At 33.9% G+C, this 22,687-nt stretch overlaps 1 protein-coding gene across 2 annotated transcripts in view; it reads left to right on the top strand.

The window, feature by feature from the left end:
• The window catches only part of LOC145668077 (degenerin mec-4-like), a 95,621-nt gene that overhangs the window by 53,264 nt on the left and 19,670 nt on the right, over window positions 1–22,687 (top strand). For both annotated transcript variants that reach the window (XM_081735585.1, XM_081735584.1), the window contains one exon: window positions 22,431–22,576. In XM_081735585.1, coding sequence (XP_081591711.1) covers window positions 22,431–22,576 — 146 coding nt within the window. The remainder of the gene's footprint in view (window positions 1–22,430; window positions 22,577–22,687) is intronic.

The following is a 22,687-nucleotide window of genomic DNA, read 5'->3' as shown; positions in this document are numbered from 1 at the left end:
ATCAAAGTTAGGTTTAGCAATTAATGCTTCTACCCTCTTAGGATCACATTCTAATTGTATGGGCTGCCTCTTTCTAATATTTTCCATTGTTTTCCCGAATACCGAGTTATTCATGAGCTTATAAAAATCTTTTTCAAACTCATTTTTAGCTTGCGTCCTCATCTCTGTATTTAAATCAATGTATTTCTTTAGCCAGTTTGATTGTTTAAACTCTAATACCCTATACACTTTCTTCAATCTCATTCCAAGTGACATATAAAGTTTTAAGTTTCTATAGTGAATTACATATCTTTCCTTATTGTAAAGCGTTGTTAATAATTTCGATTGTTTTGAGCCGGGTGGACACATGTTCTCTGGAGCTAATGGTAAATCAGAATGCTTGTTATGTAAATGCTTTGGATATTCTAAATCTACTTCTAATATGTAGCCAGTTTCTGAGTCATCTGGAATGTTCTTTATATCTATGTATGGTTTAACCCACTTAAAGTTTTATAAGTCATGTATTGACTCATCGCCCATCCATATAAGTTGTTTGCGTCCAGATATGCTAGGTATGTTGAACACTCATCCTTATTATAATCTTGCATATATTTGTTGTTAGCTTTCACATATCTTTTACTGCATTGTGAGATTCCTCCTCGTATACCCTTTTCTAACATTAGTATTTTATCATAATCAGTCAGCATTTCTAAGTTAATTTTAGTCATCTTTAACATTGCATCCCACGATAGGCCTGGTGCTGTATAATACCAAGCAGGATCTAATCCATATGCCTTTAAACACACATCTCTAAAGTTTTCAAATATATCTGTTAATTGGAGGACATCCGTTTTGTTATAATGTTCAGTTAAGTCCTCCAATAACTCTAGATTGAATTCTTTACAAACTCGTACATGAAGCTTATAACGTTCAGGACTCATTTTTTCTCCTGTTAATCTGTTTGTAAATTTGTCTGGAAATAATGGAATAGGAAGAAGCTCTTAATGGTACATATTTGTTTAATCTGATTTGTAAATATTTAATTTGGTGTAATGTCCATCCTGATCCTCTACCTTCAAACTCTTCCATTTCTCTACGAAGTTTTTGTTTTGCATGATGTATATATTCACTTAAGTCAGTTGATTCTAATATTCTCTCGTTTGATGTTTTAAAATTGCGCTCCTGTATTTCTTTATCTTTAATATAGTCGCAAATGAAAACAAGGTTAACTTTAACAGGGTGAAATTTTAATTCCTTTTTGATTTTGTTAATAGCAACTCTTCCACTTGTATCTAAAAAATTTATTGGATCTTTATATCCTCCTATGTTTTCAACTTTAATGGTTTGTAAACGCTTCTTGAGTGCTGTTTCTTCTAATTCTACTTTGATGGGTATACGTGCTGGCTTCGGTTCTTCAATTACTTTTTGTTTAAAGGGGAATATATTTCTAATCTGCCTTCTGCTTTGTTCATCATCATGTTGTTTAAGAAGATCTATCAGTTCTGCTTTTCTTAATCGGGAATATCTTCTGATTCCCCTCTCTTTACATTGTCGCCTTAACTCTACTACAGTGAATTTACTATTAATATAATTATTCATCCTATTTATTATATAGAAAATCTTCAATTTTTATCTTCACCGGGTTATTTCAGTTCATTTTCATTGTCCTAGTACAACGCTTAACATTGTACACTCCTGCCATTGTCTACATATTACGCGTTGTGTTAGTCTAGAACTTTCATGGGATTAACCCATCAAAGTTACTTATACACATTTAAAACTGAATCATTTTTGTAAACTTACTCATCATCATCATCATAATCATCACTACCATATTTATATTCATCATCACTACTCAAATCAGATGTTTTTTGCTGTGTTATTAATAATTCTTTTTCCTTTAACAGTATTTGCTTCTCTAGTAGTGCTGCTAAAAGTTTAAGATCTTCATGAATAAGGTTAAGTCTATCATGTAATAAATCAAATTCTTTCTCCATATTTGTTATATAGAAAACCAACAAAAATTATATAAATTTAAAAAACTAAGAATAAAAACGAACATGACTACTGCTAAGGAAATATTATCTTACAAACCTGTATTTGATTGTGTATGTAAATATTTAGATATTGGTGGTTATAATGATGAAGACAAAATAAATTTTAGCGTGTCCATAGGTATGTTAGATCATTTGTTCAAGAAAGCCACTAAAGAAAACAACTCATTTCTTATACAAAACATTCTCTATGCGAACGTTATGAACTTGTCTGATGAAATATTAGATTCACTGACTGATGAACAATGCCTATCTATAGGCTATGGTGATTATGAGGAGGAATATAACTATGATCACATTGCAGAAGACTTCATACGCAAATATCAGGAGAAAGTTAATTTGATTGAAATATGTTTATGGAAAAAGTTATCGGAAGAGTTTATAAGAGAATTTGCAGATAAAGTTGATTGGGAGATTATTCCAGGAAGCCAAGACTTATCAGAAGACTTTATAAGAGAATTTGCAGATAGAGTTGATTGGAAAGAAGTATCGTATAACCAAAAGCTATCTGAAGAATTTATTAGCGAGTTTATAGATAAAGTTGATTTTGATGCTATATCTTATGGAAACAAACTCTCTGAGACCTTTATACGAGAACATGCAGATAAAGTTTCTTGGAGGTGCTTATCTGAAACTCAACAATTATCAGAAAACCTTATAAGAGATTACGCTGACAAAGTAGATTGGGAAGCAATTTCATTGTTTCAAAATTTAACAGAAGGATTTATTGCAGAGTTCAAAGACAGAGTTCATTGGCATAACATCTCAATTTATCAACACCTCTCTGTAGACTTTATATATTTATTTAGATATTACTTAGATTGGAGAGTTATAATAAGAAAATATCATAATAATCCTGATTTAGGTAGTATGTTGAATTTAGCGTTCGATGTTGTAACAGATGGTTTGTTTAACGCTTGAAATTGTACTTTGATGGATTAAACCATAAAAGTCGTAACCTTAATTGTCAGATAATAACCTATCATACAAGCGATCTATACTGTTAATCAATTCTTCTTCTGATAGGGGTGTCCAAAACTCATACCCCTTACCTTTACGAATCTCTTATACTCAAAAACAAATCAACAACAAACTCGTCGTCTTCTTCTTCAATATCCACATGACAACCATACGAAACAACACAGCTGTATTTTTCTTTGACTTTGTTTAGGAGGTTGACCGAGTTTGGATCTTTGGTTTCTGATAGCACTCACATTCTTGGGTACTTTTCTTTGAGACATTGGAGTCTTGCTTTGATGTTTTGCTGCTGAACCCTTCCAACCCAATATTTGTATGACTCGTAACGCCGAACCTGATCATGTTTGTCTGTGTCGTACTTGTCTACTATGTCTTGAAGCTGACCAGCCGTGAGGTTCTTTTAACAATGATTAACTTGTGTACTTTTCCTGGATCTTCTGTATATGGTGCTGCAACTGTTTTAAGATAATCAACTTTGCTTTCTAGTTCTTGATTGTGCAATCGTAATTGCTCCATTTGTTGTTCTATCTCTTCTACTCTTGTTTGAAGCTGATCGTTGTTAGTAAGGTATAGCTGTTGAAAGTCTTTAACGAAGTAATTGATAATGATTTGATTGCATTTAAGATAAAACTCTGGAGATAACCATCGTGATATATCTAGAATCAATTCTTTACAAACATACGTTCCTCTTATTTCATTCCATATTTCTCCTTTACCTCCTGCTACTTTTTTGATAATTTCTAGACCCGGAATACCGGTTCTGGAAATGTATGCTATGAGCTCTTTTGATCCCTTATTTTCTAACCAGTGATCAAGCCTTTTTCCACCATCTTGACACAACTTGGTAGCATTGAAATATCCTGTACTCTTATCTATAATCAACTTGAAATCACCAAACAGACCATACCAGTAATCATCTTTAATCTGTTCGTAGCAAATATCGTTTAAACTAAGAGGACTATCCATAGTACCCATATTTATTATATAGAAAATCTTTATTTTTAACTTCATTTTCGTTACCAGCTAGTTTTACTGTGTAAGACGAGCTTTGGAGGAATTTTTAAGTTTGTTGTAGTCATAGCATTTGTCATAGAAGTCATGTGATGTCCAAACAGCAATAGCTAGGAAAATTCTTTTGTATACATATGTGCCAGAAATTAATAAATTTTTCTCGTTTGTACCTTTCGGTTCTATATAATACGTTAAATTTAGCCTCCTACAATTATAGGAAGCTAATTTTTCATTGTAGTATTCCAATAATTCTTATATCGTTTAAAGTCTTTAGAGAAATAGTCTTCAATAATATCGTAACACTTATCATAAAAGTCCTGTGAAATCCAAAAAGCAATAGCAAGGAATATTTTCCTGTAGACATATGTTCCTGAGGTGATTGATGTTGTTTCTTGGTCTCCTCCTTTAATTAGATATGTAGAGCAATCCCTCATATATGAGGAGTTGCTTATTTTTTGATCGTAGTATCTTATCAATTCCTTTGATTCTTTGTTCCTTGACCAATGATCAAACCTCTTTCCTCCATCTTGGCACAGTTTAGTAGCATTAAAGTAACCAGTCTTCTTATCTATAATCAGTCTAAAGTCACCAAACAAACCATACCAGTAATCATCTTTAATCTGCTCGTAGCAAATATCGTTTAAACTAGGAGAATTATCCATAGTACTCATATTTATTATATAGAAAATCTTTATCTTTTGCCGGAGCATATCTGCACTAGCTAATTTTTATGTAGAGCAACAGAGCAAAAGTGCTCCATTGCTTTTTTCCATTATGTTGTTAATTTCTAATAATTTCCACAGCTGGAATTCCAGCCCTGGAAATATAGGGTTTTGCAGCTCCCCGGACTTAGTTTGTTATTGTAAATCTTTGATCACTGTTTGTACCTTTTTGGCTCTATATAATACGTTGAGTTTTGCTGGCTTGGATGTAGGCCAGCTAATTTTATCATAATATTCAAGTAGTTTCTTACTTCTTACTAATCTTAAAATCATCCCCACGAATCCGTTGCAATGACTTTATATAATCCTGAGACGATTGATGTAGTTTCTTTATCTCCACCTTTTATTAGATACTTAGAGCGCCCGATGGGATTCCAGCTACCGGTTTTTTCATTATAGTATTCTATCAATTCCTTGGATTGTTTATTTTGTAACCAGTTATCAAACCTTTCTCCACCTTTGATTGTGTACATAGAGCGGTTGGTAGAATAGTCCCCATCGCCTTTTTTATTGTTTTGATAATTTCATCGGCCCGTATTCGAGCTCTGAAAATATATGCTATGAGTTTTTCAAAGGGGTCCACCAGCACTGGCCCCCTTTCAAACATACAAACTAGATCAACCCAACGACATGTTATGGGGGTAACGTTTCGTTACCCCTTATCTCGTTCAAACTATCCTTTTATGGCACAATAACCATAAAAGACAAACATTTATATTTACACTACAACATTACTCTTATCTATCCAACTATTATGCGAATCATCAAACCCTAGCCATTTAACATATACTCTATCACCTTTCTTTCTCAACACCTTTTCTACCAAGTATTCATCTTTATGCCTCGTCTTTAATAGTTCTGGTTCGTAAAATCTACCTTGCACATCCTCTTCCTCTAAATCTTTAATTCTATATGTAGGTGGATTAGATGGAATAACTTCACTAATAACAAATACTTCTGTTGACCAATTAGGTGTATATCCTTTCTCAAATAACCCTTTCGATTTACTTAAACGAACATGATCACCTAACTTGTATTTGGGCTTAACACGCTTATATTCTTTCTTATACACTTTCTCCAATATTCTCATTGGCTCATTCTTCTTATTAACTTCTACAGGCTTTAAACCAATTGTTCTATGAATTTGATGATTATACTCTTTAACTAGTGTTGGTAATATCTCTATCCATTTGTAATTCCCTTGTGTTGTGAACCTTTTCCACATGTTCTGCTTAAGTGTTCGATTAAATCTCTCAACAACAGAAGCTTTCTTACCACTATAGATTGAGTAGTGATTAATCTTATTTTCATCCATCAACTTCTTAAACTCTTTATTGTAAAACTCTTTACCTTGATCAGTTTGTAAGTTACTAGGTTTTCTCGTTCTTAATATGGATTCGAATGCTTCTGTAACATTCTTCCCACTCTTATCTTTAACAGGAACAGCAAACGCATATTTCGAGAACACATCTATAATCGTTAGCAGATACTTATAACCTTTATTGATTTTGGAAACACCTTTCAACACACCACTATTCATTTCTACAAGATCAGCTTGCCAAAGATCATCGATACCTTTTATAACTACACTTAATCTGTCAAACATACAAACAGATGGTTTTTTCTAGATGGTTTGTGAATTTCTTCTATAATGTCTTCTCTAACACCTTTACCTTCTTCTAGTCAATCAGGCTTTTTAACGAATTGAGTTTTAGTAACACCACATACAGAACAAATACCTTTCTTTAGATATCTTCCATTCTTTGTTTGTTCAATTCTAATAGTATCTTTTCTTCGTATCTGTCGATTTCTTACACTTAACACAATACATCCTGTTTATTATATAGAAAATCAATAACTATCGCTGTTTAATATTACGCTATCAGCATTCTCATCATCATCACTATCTTCATCTTCTCTTTCTACATGCATAAGAAGCAATAGTAATTTACCATGTTTCAGATCAGAATCTTTAGATGGCCTAACTGCTAATTGATCATTTGTATTAAAGTGCAATGGAAAAGTTTCAACTAGAGAATCATTTAAATATATATCTATATAATACGTATTGTAAGATGATTCTATATGCATTAACCTACCTTTATAAAGAAATTTGTATGCGATAGATAGATTATGTATTAAAAAGAACGGAGTTTCAACATTTTCTGATATCAATCGACTATGAAGCTCTATAACATAACTCCGTTTGATGAAGTTAAGCTCTTCTTTCAACATAGCAATATCTTTTCTCACAACTGTATTATCTAACTCTGATGTCATTTTAACATTACCAAAGATATCCATATTTATTATATAGCAAACGTCTTTAGGAAAGCTCTCTTTCTATGTACATTACAACAAACAATAATTGACCTTCTTCCATAGCTGAATTTTTATTTGGTTTAATCGTAATTATATCGTTCTTCTTAAAGTCAAAAGGTATCTCTTTAGTCAAAGTATCACCCAAATATATCTCTAGAAAGTATTTATCCAAACTTAATTCCATGTGCATTATTTTCCCATTATAGAGAAATTTGTAACCATTAGAGAGATTAAATATTCTAAAGATTGGCTCCTTAACGTTTTTAGCTCTCAATCGACATAATAGAGGTATGGTTTCTTTCTGCATAATCAATTTAGTAGTATCCATCCTGATCTTTTGAAAATCTTCTTTCTTGATGTATGTGTCTTGTAACGTTTCTAATGCATCTTCAAATCGTTTTCTATCGTTCTCTAATTGAGCTTCTATTGACCTAAGTTGACTTACGCTAACATCATCATTTAAATTCTCCAACAATTTTAATTTTTCTTCACTAATATCAACATCACCTTTTCTATCTTTAACATTACCAAATATATCCATACTCATTTATTATACAGAAAATGCCCATCCTAATTTTTCAAAACATTTCTTTAACATCTCTATTTGTTTAGGTGAGTGTTTAAAATCAATATCAACATGAACATCGTGCTTTTTCAACAGATGGTACAATACACATTTCAAGTTAATAAACAATGCTCTTTCCGGATACAGCTCCCTAAAGACCTCGTGTAAGTTTTCGAACTCATTTATAAGTGTGTCCTCCATATGTTGTAATTTTAATGGTTTTTGATCGGTAAGGTGATAGTGTATTAAATAGACATAATCATAATATTTTGTGTATTTGTTTTTCTTTAGTACTTCTAGAACATCTTTTGTTGATATTAAATCTCTTGGTATATCTCTAAGCTCATCATTTAACACCTTGAACACATCTTCGGGGATAATTCTATCCTGTAAAGCTTGCAAACGAGATAGCTGTAACTTATATCTTTTTGTAGTATCGTACCATGGTTTTCTCGCACAAGCAGCTCTCATTCCTTCATTAGTATCATAAACCCAACCACTCTCTACAGAACAATCGTCACAAATGTAACTACTCATACCTTTTGTTAATGACTTACTACCACAATTACTGCATTCTAATGGTCTAGAGCTATAATTCGACAACAACTCCTTTAACGTAATTATTGGGCGTAACTTTTCCACCTCTTCTTCCGTGTACAAAAATTTAGGCATTAGCATTTTCCATAAATCAATAACTGTATATACGTTGTTTCTATCTTTTAAGTCTATCTTGCTAACATACTCAAAGTACTGATAAAAATTATAACTACTTAGTGCATCTAGTTCATCCTCATGCTTCTCAAAATAATCTAAAAATCTATTGTGTATAGCTTCCATATTTATCTTAAACAAAACTTTTATGGATATCCTCATCTCGTAAAGACGTCGCCACAATTTTAGAGTATTCACGACCAAGAGATGCTATTCAAGATCATGTAGAAGAAGAAGATAAAAAAACAATTTCAGGAGTTAAGTGCGGCAATTTACCGCCCTTACCAAAAACACATCCAGAACATACAAACAAATCAAGGTCCCGTTTTCCAGGACATTGTCAAGTGTACAACCTCATACAATCTTCATCAATGAGTCTGGTCTGTACTCTTTAGTGTTATCATCAAAGAAGCCCAAAGCCAAAGAGTTTAAGAGAAGGATAAAACTTTTATGGATACAAACCATAAAAGCGCTTAATCATTTTTAATCATATACATAACGTCGCTAAAAGAATACCCTTGATTTAGAAGATTTAAAACCTTAACACAAAGATGACCACATATAACTGAATTAAAGTCTTGTATTCGTTCATCATTGTAAAGTAAGTTTTCGGTACCAAGATATTGTACCAGTTGTTTAGGAGGAACACCACCATAAGAATCGAACACGTACTTTATGTTGTTATCTTTCCAATAGCATATCCAATGAGTACCAATGTTTTCTGATTTATCAAGGTTAACTATACCACACTCATTTACATAAGGTTTTTGTGGAAGTTCATCACTCATAAATACACCTCTAAATCGTTTTATCTTTAATTCTTTAGCCAACCTCTCTATATCGAAGTTGGTCAATGGTTTTAGTTTTTTAACTTCTTACTTAGGTTTACCTGCTCCCTGCTTTTCTTCCATAGCCATATTGTGTCTTTTTTGTTCTTCAAGTTCTTGTTTATTCTTCTTAGCATCAAGTACAGTTTTAATAATCGCTGCTGCACCACCTGCTAATGAACCGACCGCACCTAAAGCTGCTAAAATGGCTGGAATTGTAAAGATAAAACCGCCCATATGCTCTTTCTTAATCTTTTTCATTTGTGCAGTAGTTAAAGTTAAATTCATTCCTTTACCTTCTTTAATTTTCTTAGATTTATCACTAAGTTGTTTCTTTGTTAATACATTATCGATATTTAGATCCTTTAGTTCGTTATAAGGAACACTAAACATACAACCTTTAATAGAACACATCTTCCTATTTATTTAAGAGAAAATCTTAGTTTGTAAAAGTACAGTTGTTGTTGCTCCAGCAAAATCAATTAAGGAATCATTCTCGCCTGTTATCCTTATCTCAAAATTGTCAACCTTGTCTTTGGTTATAGGGAAAAATAATGGATAAGTAGGCTCGTAAATGATACTATGTTTGAACTCGGCATCTGTTTTAAATGATGCTATGATCCCTGTTTCTCTATGTGTGTATTCTGTATCTTTAACAAACATGCCATCTGCTATATTGCAATGAACATTAATTGTATCGAATGGGTGAAACTTTGGCAACTTACTTCCAATATGTGTTTTGTTCTTTTCTAAAACTTCAAAAACATTAAACCCGAGGACAGTGCCTATACTCCCAATTGTAACATCATTACTATCAGTTTCAATTTTAACTCTATTTCTTAAATGATCTTCTGATAATGTTATGTTGATGGATTGAGATTTTAAATACTCATTAAGTGTTTTCAAATTGTATTGCCCTTCTGGTATAAAAACTTGTCTATCACCATATGAGAAACTGTTTTTTTCTGTTGTTATATTTGGAGTTAGATATGTACTGTAAAACCCAACTAGTCCTATGCTTAAGTAGTTGTTACTGTTGTCTAATTCGTAATGGAGTTTCTTCTTTAAAACAGAAGTATCACTCGTTAACTTGAATACCTTAGCCATTTATTATATAATAAATGAACGAGTTTGATTTACCTAGAGATATTCCAAGAGAGAAAGTAATCAAGTTAATAGAAGATGTCATTCAGAAGTTAGAATACAGTTTAAAGAAGAAAAAGAGAAAACTACGAATTGTTAAATATGCATACTACACTTTGATCGCGTTGTCGGTTATACTTTCTGCAACAACTGGGTTTATTAATATTTTTATACCTGTAACAATTTACTCGATATTAACAACGTCTCTTGCAACTGGAAGTGCTATTATAACAGGTTTGTCTTCTAAGCTAAACATAAGCAGAAGAAAAGACGAATATAAAACCATTGTCACTTGTATTAACTCATTTAAAGAACAGTTAGAGATGATAATAACACTAAATGGTGAAATGGATAGCGAATATATAAAAGATACGTTGCTTAAGATCAGAGAACAACTTAAAGATATAAGATCATAAAAAGTGCCCCCGCTGTATTCGGAGGTCCAACTTTGTAAAGATGGCGGAAAGATTACAAGATGCGAAGGAAACAGTTGAAACGTTTACAAGACTTTCAGGCCCTTCACATGTGAATGGCCAAGGATTAGAGTTCTTTAACAAATCAAAAGGTACAAACAAGCTTGGGAGCTCCGATCGGTGCTACCAAAAATATACACGTTGAAGACCTGGAAACAAACCAAGGGGGTGTGCAGAATACGGACACCCTTCCAAATGAACAACCTCACACAACTTTCATCAACGAACCGGGTCTGTACTAGTACTATGAGCAGAAAATTAATCATCGGATTTTTAAAGGTGAGCAAAACGCTCACCCCCTGATTTTCTCTATAATAAATGAGTAAGAAAACTATTAATTGGGATGTAAAAGAGATGATAAAAGAAACAACAGCTAAGAAAAGAAATGGAGAACTTATACCTGATGATATTCGTTGTCTTATCGTAGGTTCGTCGGAGTCTGGTAAAACGTTTTTGCTATTTAACTTCTTATTACAGCCAGGTTGGTTAAACAATAATTACTTCTACATATATTCTAAAAGCATGAATCAGCCAAAGTATGAGCAGTTAAAAGATCGATTTGAAAAGGCAGAACTAAAGTTTAAGAAGCAAATACCAACGTTCTTAAGCAGTAATGACTCTATTGTACCTATTGATGAATGTGAAGAATACTCTGTTGTTGTGTTTGACGATTACATTTTGGAGAATCAAGATACTGTTAGAAATTACTTTACAACAGGTAGGCATAGACATTTAGACTGTTTCTATCTTGCACAAACATATTCAAAAGTACCTAAACAGCTTATAAGAGATAACGTCAACTTCCTATGCATATTCAGACAAGATGATACTAATCTCAAACATGTGTATAATGAGTTTGTTGGAGGAGATATGTCTTATGATAAGTTTAAAGAGATATGTTCAAAATGTTGGCAAGAAGATTATGGTTTTATAGTAATTGATATGACAAGGAAGGTAAACAATGGTAAGTATAGGAACAAGATAAAACACTTCTTAAACGTTTGATGTTTATTGACGTTTTACGTTTTAACGTTTGACGTTCTTTGACGTTTATTGACGTTCTTTGACGTTCATTGACGTTCATTGACGTTTGTTCGTTTGCTATACAATAAATGGATGAGACAGAAATTGATAAGAATATTAAGTTGAAGGAGTTCTTGATAAAGGGCTTCAAATCTTGGAAGAAAGAAAGAGCAGGTATATACGATAAATTTAAGACACAAGAGCAACCTGTAATTGATGCTATTCAAAACTTGGGAAGTGAGATCAAAGAAGTAGCAGAACAAAATAAAAATCTAATAACTGAACTTGTTCCAGTTGCACATAAGACGGTTTCAATAGATCCTAGTCTACTAGAAACACCTAAAAAGATAACTTATGATAGTTCTCCAAGTAGTAGTGATACGCCTATAACGGGAGAAATAAAACAAATGAGAAAACAAATTAAAGACAAATTGGAAGGAGTAGAACCTTTAACAACAGCACAGTCATTTGGTAAGATTGCAACGAAATATTATAGTAAAAGAAATGATAGTGTATTTGGAATAAGAGCTGCAGAAGAAGATGGAAAAATAATAAATAAGATAGGAAATTTGGAAGTTAAAGTGAATGGTGATGATTTGATAATTAATGGTAAAACTTATAAAGTAACAGAAGGTCTATGGGAGTTGTTAACGATGAATACTAATAAAACCATTGAAGATTATGATGATGACGATTTTGAACAATACAAGGAAATAATAATAGACTCAGATGCTGCCTTCCAAAAATATAATCGAGATAAAAAGGTAGCATCTAGTAGAGGTTCTAAGTACATTAATATTATCAAGCCTATTTGGGATAATTATATTAAACCAACTTTACCTCCAACACCACCAAGAAAGAACACGACACCTAAAAGGACTGGTGAAGGAATTAAACAATATACAGAGATACCTAAGGAATATATATGGATGGATGATGTGAGAAAGTTAATTGATCGGTTAATAGTTATAGATGGAGAAGAAAAGGCTGGAAATGATAACTTTTATAATGAGAAAGTAGGTATAGTGAGTATGATTAATAATAAGCTTTCACAGTTTATTCCTAATGATCCAAAAGGTATAGGTTATTTGATTAAGATCTTAAATACATTACCACCACGATTCTGTAATGATGACAAGCTTGGGAAAGGACTAATGAATAAGATTTTAAACATGAAAGGGATACCAGAGTTACATATACCAGGCTTCAGATTTTGCGGGCCTTTTACGAAGCTTCAAGAAAGGTTAGAGAGAGGTGATGAAGGTATTAACCCATTAGATGAGGCTTGTAAAGAACACGATATATACTACAGAGACAATAAAGAAACAGAGTCAAGACATATTGCAGATAAGGAACTAGAAACTAAAGCATGGAAAAGAGTATTTAGTAGTGATGCGCCAATTGGTGAACGATTAGCTGCTTTTGGGGTTGGTGCTGCTATGAATGCTAAGGTTAAGTTGGGATGGGGATTATAAGATTTAATTGTTATTATGTATGATTCTTTTATGGGTACATTCCATAAAAGTGTTGTTTTTACACTTAGTCTAAAGCTTGATGGTTAAAGCCATGAAGCCAAAAAAAATGAGCACAACAACAAACTTAAAACCAAAAACCAATATGTCAATTCACGCGTTTAACGAAGAAACACAAACAAATTCCCGAACGGAAGATTTTCCGGTTGCAAAATACACCATCATGACACAAAACAAAACAACGGAAGACAAAGTTACATACAAACAAATCAAGGTCCCGTTTTCCGGGACCTTTTCAAGTGTACATCCTCATACAATCTTCATCAACGAGTCTGGTCTGTACTCTTTAGTGCTATTATCAAAGAAGCCTAAAGCTAAAGAGTTTAAAAGATGGATAACAACCGAAGTACTACCATCAATCAGACGAACAGGACAATACAAACTAGATCAACCCAACGACATGCTTCAGCTAGTGTCAAGTTTCAAGAACATGTTAGCAATCCAATCAGATACGATCAACACATTAAGCAACAACTTGTTTAAACGTTTACAAGACTTTTAGGTCCTTCACATGTGAAGGGCCAAGGATTAGAGTTACTAAAACATTGGTAAGAAATTAAACGAAGTAAGAGAATGATTAAGGTGTTTGGTAAATTTTTCCTCGGTCGACTTTCCGACAATGCTAATATTTATACAGCTATACAAACACAAAACAAAACAACGGAAGACAAACTTATTTCAGGCACATACTACCACCCAGACCTCATAGTTCACATTGCATCATGGGTTTCCAAGCATTATGATGATTTAACCATAAAGCATTGTTTCAAGATTTTCTTTATAATAAATGGATAGTGTTGAGAGTTACGAGTTACAGAGCTTTAAAGCTAACACAAGAACATTTAATAATTTGAATGAAGCTAACAAAGATATTGAGTTCGATTTCAATGTGGGGGATGGGTTCGTACATCCACACAAAGCAGATTGTCATATGACTTTTGAAGTTGTTGGTGCATCAGTTGGAGGAACATTTGGTGCAAACGATACTATAAAACTTGTAGATAACTTCTTCCCATTGTTCTTTTCTCAAATTGAGGTTAGAAAGCATGGAGTTGTTATAGATAAGATTGAACTACCTGGAATAACATCTACAGCTGTCGGAACCTTAAAGATTTCCAAGCCAGAAGTTGAATATCTAAAACAAGCAGGATTTGAAACAGATGATAAACTTGGTCTGAGAAAGGACTTTAGTGTTTTGTACCCATTAAGATTAATTCCAGGCTTTTTAAGTGACTATAAAGAGGTTATGTGGAAAGGTGGATTGAGAATAACATTTACAAAAGCTAACAACAATAACGATGTCTTGTACAAATGGACTGGATCAGGAGCAGCTCCTCATGATGGGAAAATAACAATAAAAAGCATGGAGATAAGAATGCCTATTGTTGAATACGAATCTAATTACGAAAACAAGTTAAAGTTGAATATTCTTAAAGAACCCAAAATCATGCTTTCATTCCATACTTATCAATGTGTTCAGAAGACTGTTGTAGGTTCTTTCTTGGAGTTTGATGTTACTACTCAATTTAATTCTAGACAATTTGATATGCCTGATTTCGTAGTTGTAATGTTCCAAACTGATAGAAGTGGCAAACAAACAGCAGATGCAAGTAAGTTTGATCATTGTAAGGTAAAGAATATTTATCTTAAGAATGGGCGGAATGAGGTATTTCCAAAAGAATCAAGAAACTTAGATATTGCTAACAAGGATTATTTTAAGATGTATGAAGATTATACTGCATTTAAGAGAATAACATGTGGTAACACCGAAATGTACTATGACCCTAAAGAGTTTATAGATAACAGACCAATGTATGTGATTAATTGTAGTAAGAGGAAGAATGTATCGGTAAATGAGAGAACAAACATAAAGATTGTTGTAGACTTTGCAGAAGCTGTGGCTGCTGATACATGTTACGCGATTTTAATTGGGCGAAAGAACTTTACATATGATCCTAAGAATGAGAAAGTAGTAGAAGAGTTTTAGCCCCTCTGTATTCGGAGGTCCAAAATGTATGTTTGTATTGTTTTATGGAAGTTTTTCCATTAAACGAAATTGATAAAAAATGATTAAATATTTTTTGAAGATAAAAATTGAAGAGTGTTCATTGATTTTCTATATAATAAATACGATGGCAAAACACGTTGATTTTTTAAACAAGCTTGGAAGTCTTGAACAAAAACAGGTTATTGGATTAAGAGAATTAGAATTAAATACAGAATATAAGATTGTGAAAATGGAAAAGATTAAAACTAAGTTTGGAAAGAGCATTTTGGTCGAGTGTGAGGAATCCAAGGTTTTTCTTCCACCTAGATTTACAAAACACTTAACAGATAAAATGATTGATGAGATCGTTAAAGATGGAATAAAAATCAAATACACTGGTCTAAAAGAAAACTATCCAACTGTTGAGTTCTGTATGTAAATTTCAAATAAGGATCAGTTTTGTGAATCCAAAGAATAATAAAAATGAACAAAAATATGTTGTCAGAAGTAAAAAATGGAGCGATTAGAATGGATCCCCCAAAAAAGTTTATACTTACTAACAATTTCAATGTAATTGTGAAAAATGTGCAAACCGAAGTTCAAGTGGTTTTTGATATTAACGGCTGTCTATTCAGCTTGAATTACGATCAGTGGACAGAGTTTAAGAAATCATTGTTTCCTATAGAGAACGAGGTTAACAGAAGATTCCATTATCAGTATCCGAACTTGTAATTTTAAGTATGTTTTAACTGTATAAGTGTTTTTATAGTATCAACACTATAAAAGCTAAGGCCTTTGAATATACAGATACAACTCAGTTATTGAAATCTGGTATCACTAAATGCTTCAATTCTAGAGATGTGTGGGAGAAAGAGAGAGAAAAAAGATGTAAGAAATACATTTTGTATATGGAACACTAGCGCGTGCATGTGGCACGTTTTGGAACTAAATAGTGGCTCTGTCGACAAGGCCGCCGTGTAACAGCGCAATATTCTCTCTCTGTTTCTATTGCATAAACCTCTCTGTCGTTCAGAGCTGATGGGAAGGAAAAAGAAAGAAAGTCGAGAAATAATTCGTCATGTATTACGTTTTCTCCCCGAAGGAGACTACGTCACGGATTCAATGACGTCAGTTATTACGTTTTCTCCCCAAAGGAGACTACGTCATTGTACAGCTCCCTCTGTCCACTGCTAGCTAGAAGCTCTGTTAAAGGAAGAGGCTAATGCATATATATGTATGTTGATGTGAGAAGAAGGAAAGAGAATCGGATTAGACAGTCCTGTGCTGGTACTGGAATCGTTCAAACGAATCAGCAACAGATCACCTGTTCCGGAGTTGTATGTAATCTTTGTATGTATTCCTTCTCATTGAGTTTTCTAAGCTAATTATTAACGGATTTTCATGATTCAAGTGTTAAATGAAAGCTTATAAACTGGAGATTAAGATGCAATAAATATATTTTGTGTAGGATTCCATTGTAAGTTTTTAGATGTAAGTTATTATGATTTTAAATGTCATAAAAGCATATTCAGTCTCACTTGGAGGCATCCCTCTGTGTTATAGTGCACAGTGGCGGCTTCATAGTTTTTTGTTAGTTAGGAGGTGGAGGGGGAAAGTGTCTGCAGAACATACATATGTACTCTACTTACTACCTAGGTATACATTAAATATTCTAAATATCTTGATGAAAAGTTTATAGAAATAAAAATAAGCTTTTCATTGCTGGATTGTTATGTTCTCAAAGGTTTTGCACTGTAAATATTAGTTTTGAAAAATATTAAGACGGTGTGTTAAACTTGGAGTTAAATAGAATTTTCAAAGAATTGTTCTAATAGAATTTTCCAAGAACTGTGCTATATATTTTAAATTATGCTTTATGCTTTATTTTCCAAAATTATGTTTTATTATCCTTTTAAAATTAGTTTCTTCTGGGCCCTTAGACAACCACAACCATGTTGAAGGTACCAAACATATGTGTAAATTGCTGCTATGCTTTCTATGCTTTTCGGTTGCCCTAGTAATTACGAACGTAACTTGCTTAGGTCAGTATTTTGGGTCCCTTCGTTTTCTCTTCATATTTCCGGACTGGAAACCGTTGTTTTAAAAATGTTGAAACATTTTAAGAAAACTGTAAGGTGACTTATTAATACTGTGATGCATCATATTTAGTCCTTAGTACAGCTTATATCCGTCACGAAATTTATATATATATATAGGCTGACTGGTAATTCGATGCAAACGGGATAATCTGAAAGTACTTTGAAACATTTTCACCTATATGAACCGAGGGTCGCAAATCAATAATTTCTAAGTAATTTGCACATGTGTAATGTCTTTGAAATTTGCAGGCTAACGAGAGATTCGCTAGAAAGTTTCACCCTGAGCCACTTCCACATATCGCAGAGCGATGAAATTTAGCATGCGTAATGCATACCTATGTTTTTCATGTAGCAATGCTATGTAGATCATGAGCTCTTAACTCTGAACGCTGCTGTGTTATAGGTTCGAACGTGAAGTAAGGTGTAGTGCTCCAAAATCCATTACTGCACCTTAGAAAGCAGCCTGGCAACATCACAATACTTGTCCTTAGGAAATGACTACCTGATTGGGAAGAGGTGGAATGAAGATAATGTGTGTTCTAGAGAAAACGCGAACTATGACGGATTTCATATACAGGTTCGTGCATCTGTCTGGCCAGCATTCGAGCAACGAACGGTGCATTGTTTTCCAAGAGGCGGATTTTTTTGCAAGCATTCCACACTCTGGGATTTCACAGTACCCTAGACGCAGCAGTGGGACATAGTATGTTCTGGTAATTGTGGTACGAGTTACCTGGAAAGCAAGTAGAAATATCCCATGATGATCCCAATTAAATGTGACCATCACTTTGGTCGCTCAGAATTGAACACAGACTTGATTTGTGGTGGTACGTCGGCACGCTGTCATTGATTTGGCTAGGATTTCCCTGGTTTTCTTCACTCCCACCAGGCGAAGGCCGAGATGGTACCTTCTAAAAGGCCAGGGCCAGTTCCTTTCCAAATCCTAGACCCACCTAAGAGACCGATGTGACCTCGGAGTTGGAGATCCGTAACCTTCCTTGTGTAATTTCCTTGGATAAATACATAAATAACTAAATAAAGAAATACATTTCAATCTCATATGTTGCTTAATTAACTCAAAAACAAAATTACGGCCATTGCCGTACCAATTGCTACAATGAAAACCTAATGTTATAAGCTTTCTCCAAAGGTAAAAATATAAACCTTGGAAAGTCATAACAAAATAATACATTTAGGAACAGAGCGTGGCATGTTGAGAAAGCATGTCCGCCTCCTGGGAAACAATGCACCCGTTCATTGCTCGAATGTTGGCAAGACAGATGCACGAACCTGTAAATGAAATCCGTCATAGTTCGCGTTTTCTCTAGAACGCACATTATCTTCATTCCACCTCTTCCCAATCAGGTAGTCATTTCCTAGGGACAAGTATTTCTGCGATGTTGCTAGGTGCTTTCTAAGGTAGAGTAGTGGATTTTGGACCATTATACCTTACTTCACGTTCGTACCTATAACACAGTAACGGTGCAGAGTTACGAGCTGTACATTACTACATGATCTACATAGGTACGCAGGATTACACATGTAAAATTTCATCGCTCTACAATATATGGAAATGAGTCAGAGTGAAACTTCCTCGTGCACCTCGCGTTAGCCTGCAAATTTCAAAGACATCACATGTGTGCAAATTACTTAGAAACTATTGATTTGCGACCCCCGGTTCACATAGGTATGTGACTTAACATACAAACAAAAGAAGTATAATAAAAGCTGAACTACTTGATCTATGAATGTGATTTTTTTCGTACATGTTCAGAAGAACGAGGTCCTTCATTTGGAGTGAGAAAGGAGTCCCCAAGAACAATAGTCTTATCGAGCGTAATAGAGTAAATTATACAAGCGAGGATTATGAAGTTCGTATGCGGCAACGCAGCTTAATACCTACTGGCTAGTGCAACGGAAGGAAACACGTCTCAAACGTCAAGAGGTTTGAGCCAGACAGAAGTACTCATTTTCAATTGTTGATGGTCCAAGTTTTATGTCCTCACACCCTTTTTATCGTACTGATAAGAGATTTTGAAATCACAATCGGCAACGAAAGCTCAGTCTATCCAGTTCTTGAAGGATTGTTATTGAACAATCAGATCATTCCAGAAGCAGATTGTGTACTTCAACCAATTGTGCTGCTTTAGTTCAAGGTTCATTCCGACAGTCCTTTTCAAGGTTAGATAGTCCATCTCTCCTAAACATACTTTCCTTCTGTTACCATTCTTTTTGTCTGATATCTTTCTACTAGTTACATGATCACCTTGGATATCACTACTTTCCTACACCTAATAATTTGGAAGTCTTGATGTACCTACTTTCAACTAATAGCGACCCATATTTTGCCCTCTGAAAATTGGACTCTGTCTCATTTTGAAGCATAATGTTTGGCTATTCTACAGGAGCCTATACTACACCACCTCATACACTATCCGCTGTCATCTACTATAGTAGTATCATAAGACAGTTGCGTTGTACAAATGTTCATTATTACTCATTCTCAATGATTACTTGTTGCAATACATGGTTGCCTTTATTATTTTGATCACTATAAATATACAAGTGTTTTTAAGCTCTATTCCATCATATTATTTTGTTAAACAAGATAATGGAGCGATGCAATAACAGAAGGATAGTAACATGAGAAATATCTATGATAATAATTCATTACATACAATTGAGTGCTTTGAGCAAAAACGGTATATACTGTCTTTTCTTTAGACGTTACACATAGTTATTGTTCAGCGATAAATATCTTCTTAAAAGCGACATTTCCTTTAAAATGCCTTTAATGCTTCCATTAACACAAAATAGTCAATCCATCACAGACTACACACCATACTACATAGTTGATTTGTTGCTGTTAATGAGAATGCCACCAGTTATGATGTCGACACGAAGACCCTCTTCTGAGATGGTCTTAAAATTTGGTAACTCTAAGTTGTGACATAAACCTTTGCCAAATCTCAAAGCACTGACGATGGAAGAAAACTTCTTAAATCTAGCTTTCGATATTAGAAAGATTCTCGGTAATGGATAGGAAAGAACGACAGACCCATAGAAATTTGCTCAAGAGAGAGTTTAACTAAAAATATCATACCATTTGCTTGTTCATCGTGCACTCGAACAGCTTAAGATACAACTCGCAAGAGCAATAGATCTTTAGCTGATAGTATTAATGCTGCTTTTTCTGCTTTCAAGGTCAGAAAAGTAAGAGCCTCAATCATTGAGGGAAGGGGGAGTATTCTCTTCCCAAATACGTTTGAATAGCTGTAATAATTGGATATGAGAATTGCATATCATATCGTAAAGTATACGATCAATCTCTAGAACAGTATTGGATGAGTGACATAAGACAGAGTCCAACTCGAGACCCGTGAATGGAACGTCCTATTTATACAAAAATTTAAAGGATTTCTCTCGATATGAGCACCAAAACAAATACTGTGACGACCAAAGATAGAAGAAAAGAATCGGACCATTGGCCATGGCCATGGAGTTAATAGCCATGAGCGCACCTGGTGATAGAGCACTCACAGTAGTAGTAGAACAGTGAATATTTATGGAGGAAACTCGATGACAAACATTGTTCATAGCATTTCACCTAGTAAGAGACGTAACGTAATTTTTGCTACTTTAGCACTCCGTAGATCCTCTCAGATATCTAGCACAGGCACGAGGAATTCGAAATTGTTCAAGCTTTTCAATAGTTGGATGCTGATTAAAAGTGGCAAGAGCAGGGCGAGCCAGGGAGTAGCTTCACGATTTTTTCCAGACTACCATGAATCCTCCGTATTACAGGACGGAACTATGGAGAACGTTGACAAAATCTGCTCAAATGGATCTACAGCAGCACATGCAGGGAAATAGTGATAAGTTTGTAATTACTAGACTTCCCCCAAAATTTTGTTTAATCAGCGTGAATATGATATGTAATAGTAATAGGGAGACCATAGTGATTACTTGAAAATGATCACTACCACAGAGATTTGGATGTGAAGAAAGTCGGAAGAGAAGCACTATACAGGGAGAAATCAATGCAGAGGAAGGTATTGCGTTCAAGTATAAGAGTGAGTAGGGATACCGTAATTACGGACGAGCATTCCACTCTCTTCAACCATATTACTTCAGACTTACGACAGAGAGAGAGAGAGAGAGACACCTGGACTACGACATTTTACTGAATCTGAAAGCAAATAGATAGAATGGATTTCAAAGTGGAAGATTTCAACTAAATTTTCGGGAACTAGATACGGTAAAAAGAAAAAGAAAATACCTACTTCCGTTTCTACCCTTCTTTTACCGGATTTCTATAATTACTTCAAACATTGTTAATGGTTTATGCAATTGGTGAAGATGCTCTCTTTCTACTGTACCTCTGTTTTCTTGAAATAGCAAAAGTAAACTATATATTTTCTGTATAGAACGTTTAATAAGTAGACATATGTAAGGGTAATGCTCGAGTACTTAGATACACTATCAGTTAGCAATGAACATTTCGTCGTTGGAATAATCATTCGATCGATCCAGAAAAACAAACCATTATATGAAGCGGTATTGCTAGAGGAAACAGCAACAGTTTTTTTCTTAATGAAACCTTCCATACTCCATCAATGTCTTGCCTATTTGATGGCTACACACTCACCAAACAGATAACTTACCTCCTACCAAAGGAGAAAATTGGGAACAACTGTGAGATCCCCTAGGATCATTGTAATATTCTGCACAAATTTAATACAAATGTGTTAATGTTTCCTGCTACATTTTGTGACACTTAATATGCCGTTCGATTTAACCTGAAATTTGTTAGATCTCCACACTAAAACAGCTACTAAATCTTTATTCTTGTCGTCTGTAAAAGCCTTCCTCAAAATATGTCCTTCTTTATGATAAATAATATTGTTCCATCCAGGGAAAACAATCTCTTTCTTGCAGATAGAATGTAGAAATTCTGCAGATCATGAATAAATTCTTCATAAGTATCTGGGTTTCTTTTTCCAGATATAGAAATCGACTCCATTGATAAAGAAAGATTTACTGCTTCCACAGGGCAAAAGATTAATGTTGAGATTAAGCTTCAGTACACGCATTCTCTAAATCTGAAAGGAAATCCGTGTGTGGAAGATAGAAACTACAGCATGACTTTGGTAAGCATTTTAGAACCCTTTAGTATTCCAATTAATTGTTTTAATATTCCTTAAGTTAAAATTAGAAATTTCATAGATAACAAAAATAATTGATATTTCGTTTCTTTAGTC

The sequence above is a fragment of the Thermobia domestica genome, chromosome 13, assembly GCF_964235325.1.
Source record: "Thermobia domestica chromosome 13, izTheDome1.hap1.1, whole genome shotgun sequence".
NCBI classification, from domain to species: domain Eukaryota; kingdom Metazoa; phylum Arthropoda; class Insecta; order Zygentoma; family Lepismatidae; genus Thermobia; species Thermobia domestica.
Note: the sequence above shows the minus strand (reverse complement) of the source record. Positions and strands in the feature narration are given on the sequence as shown.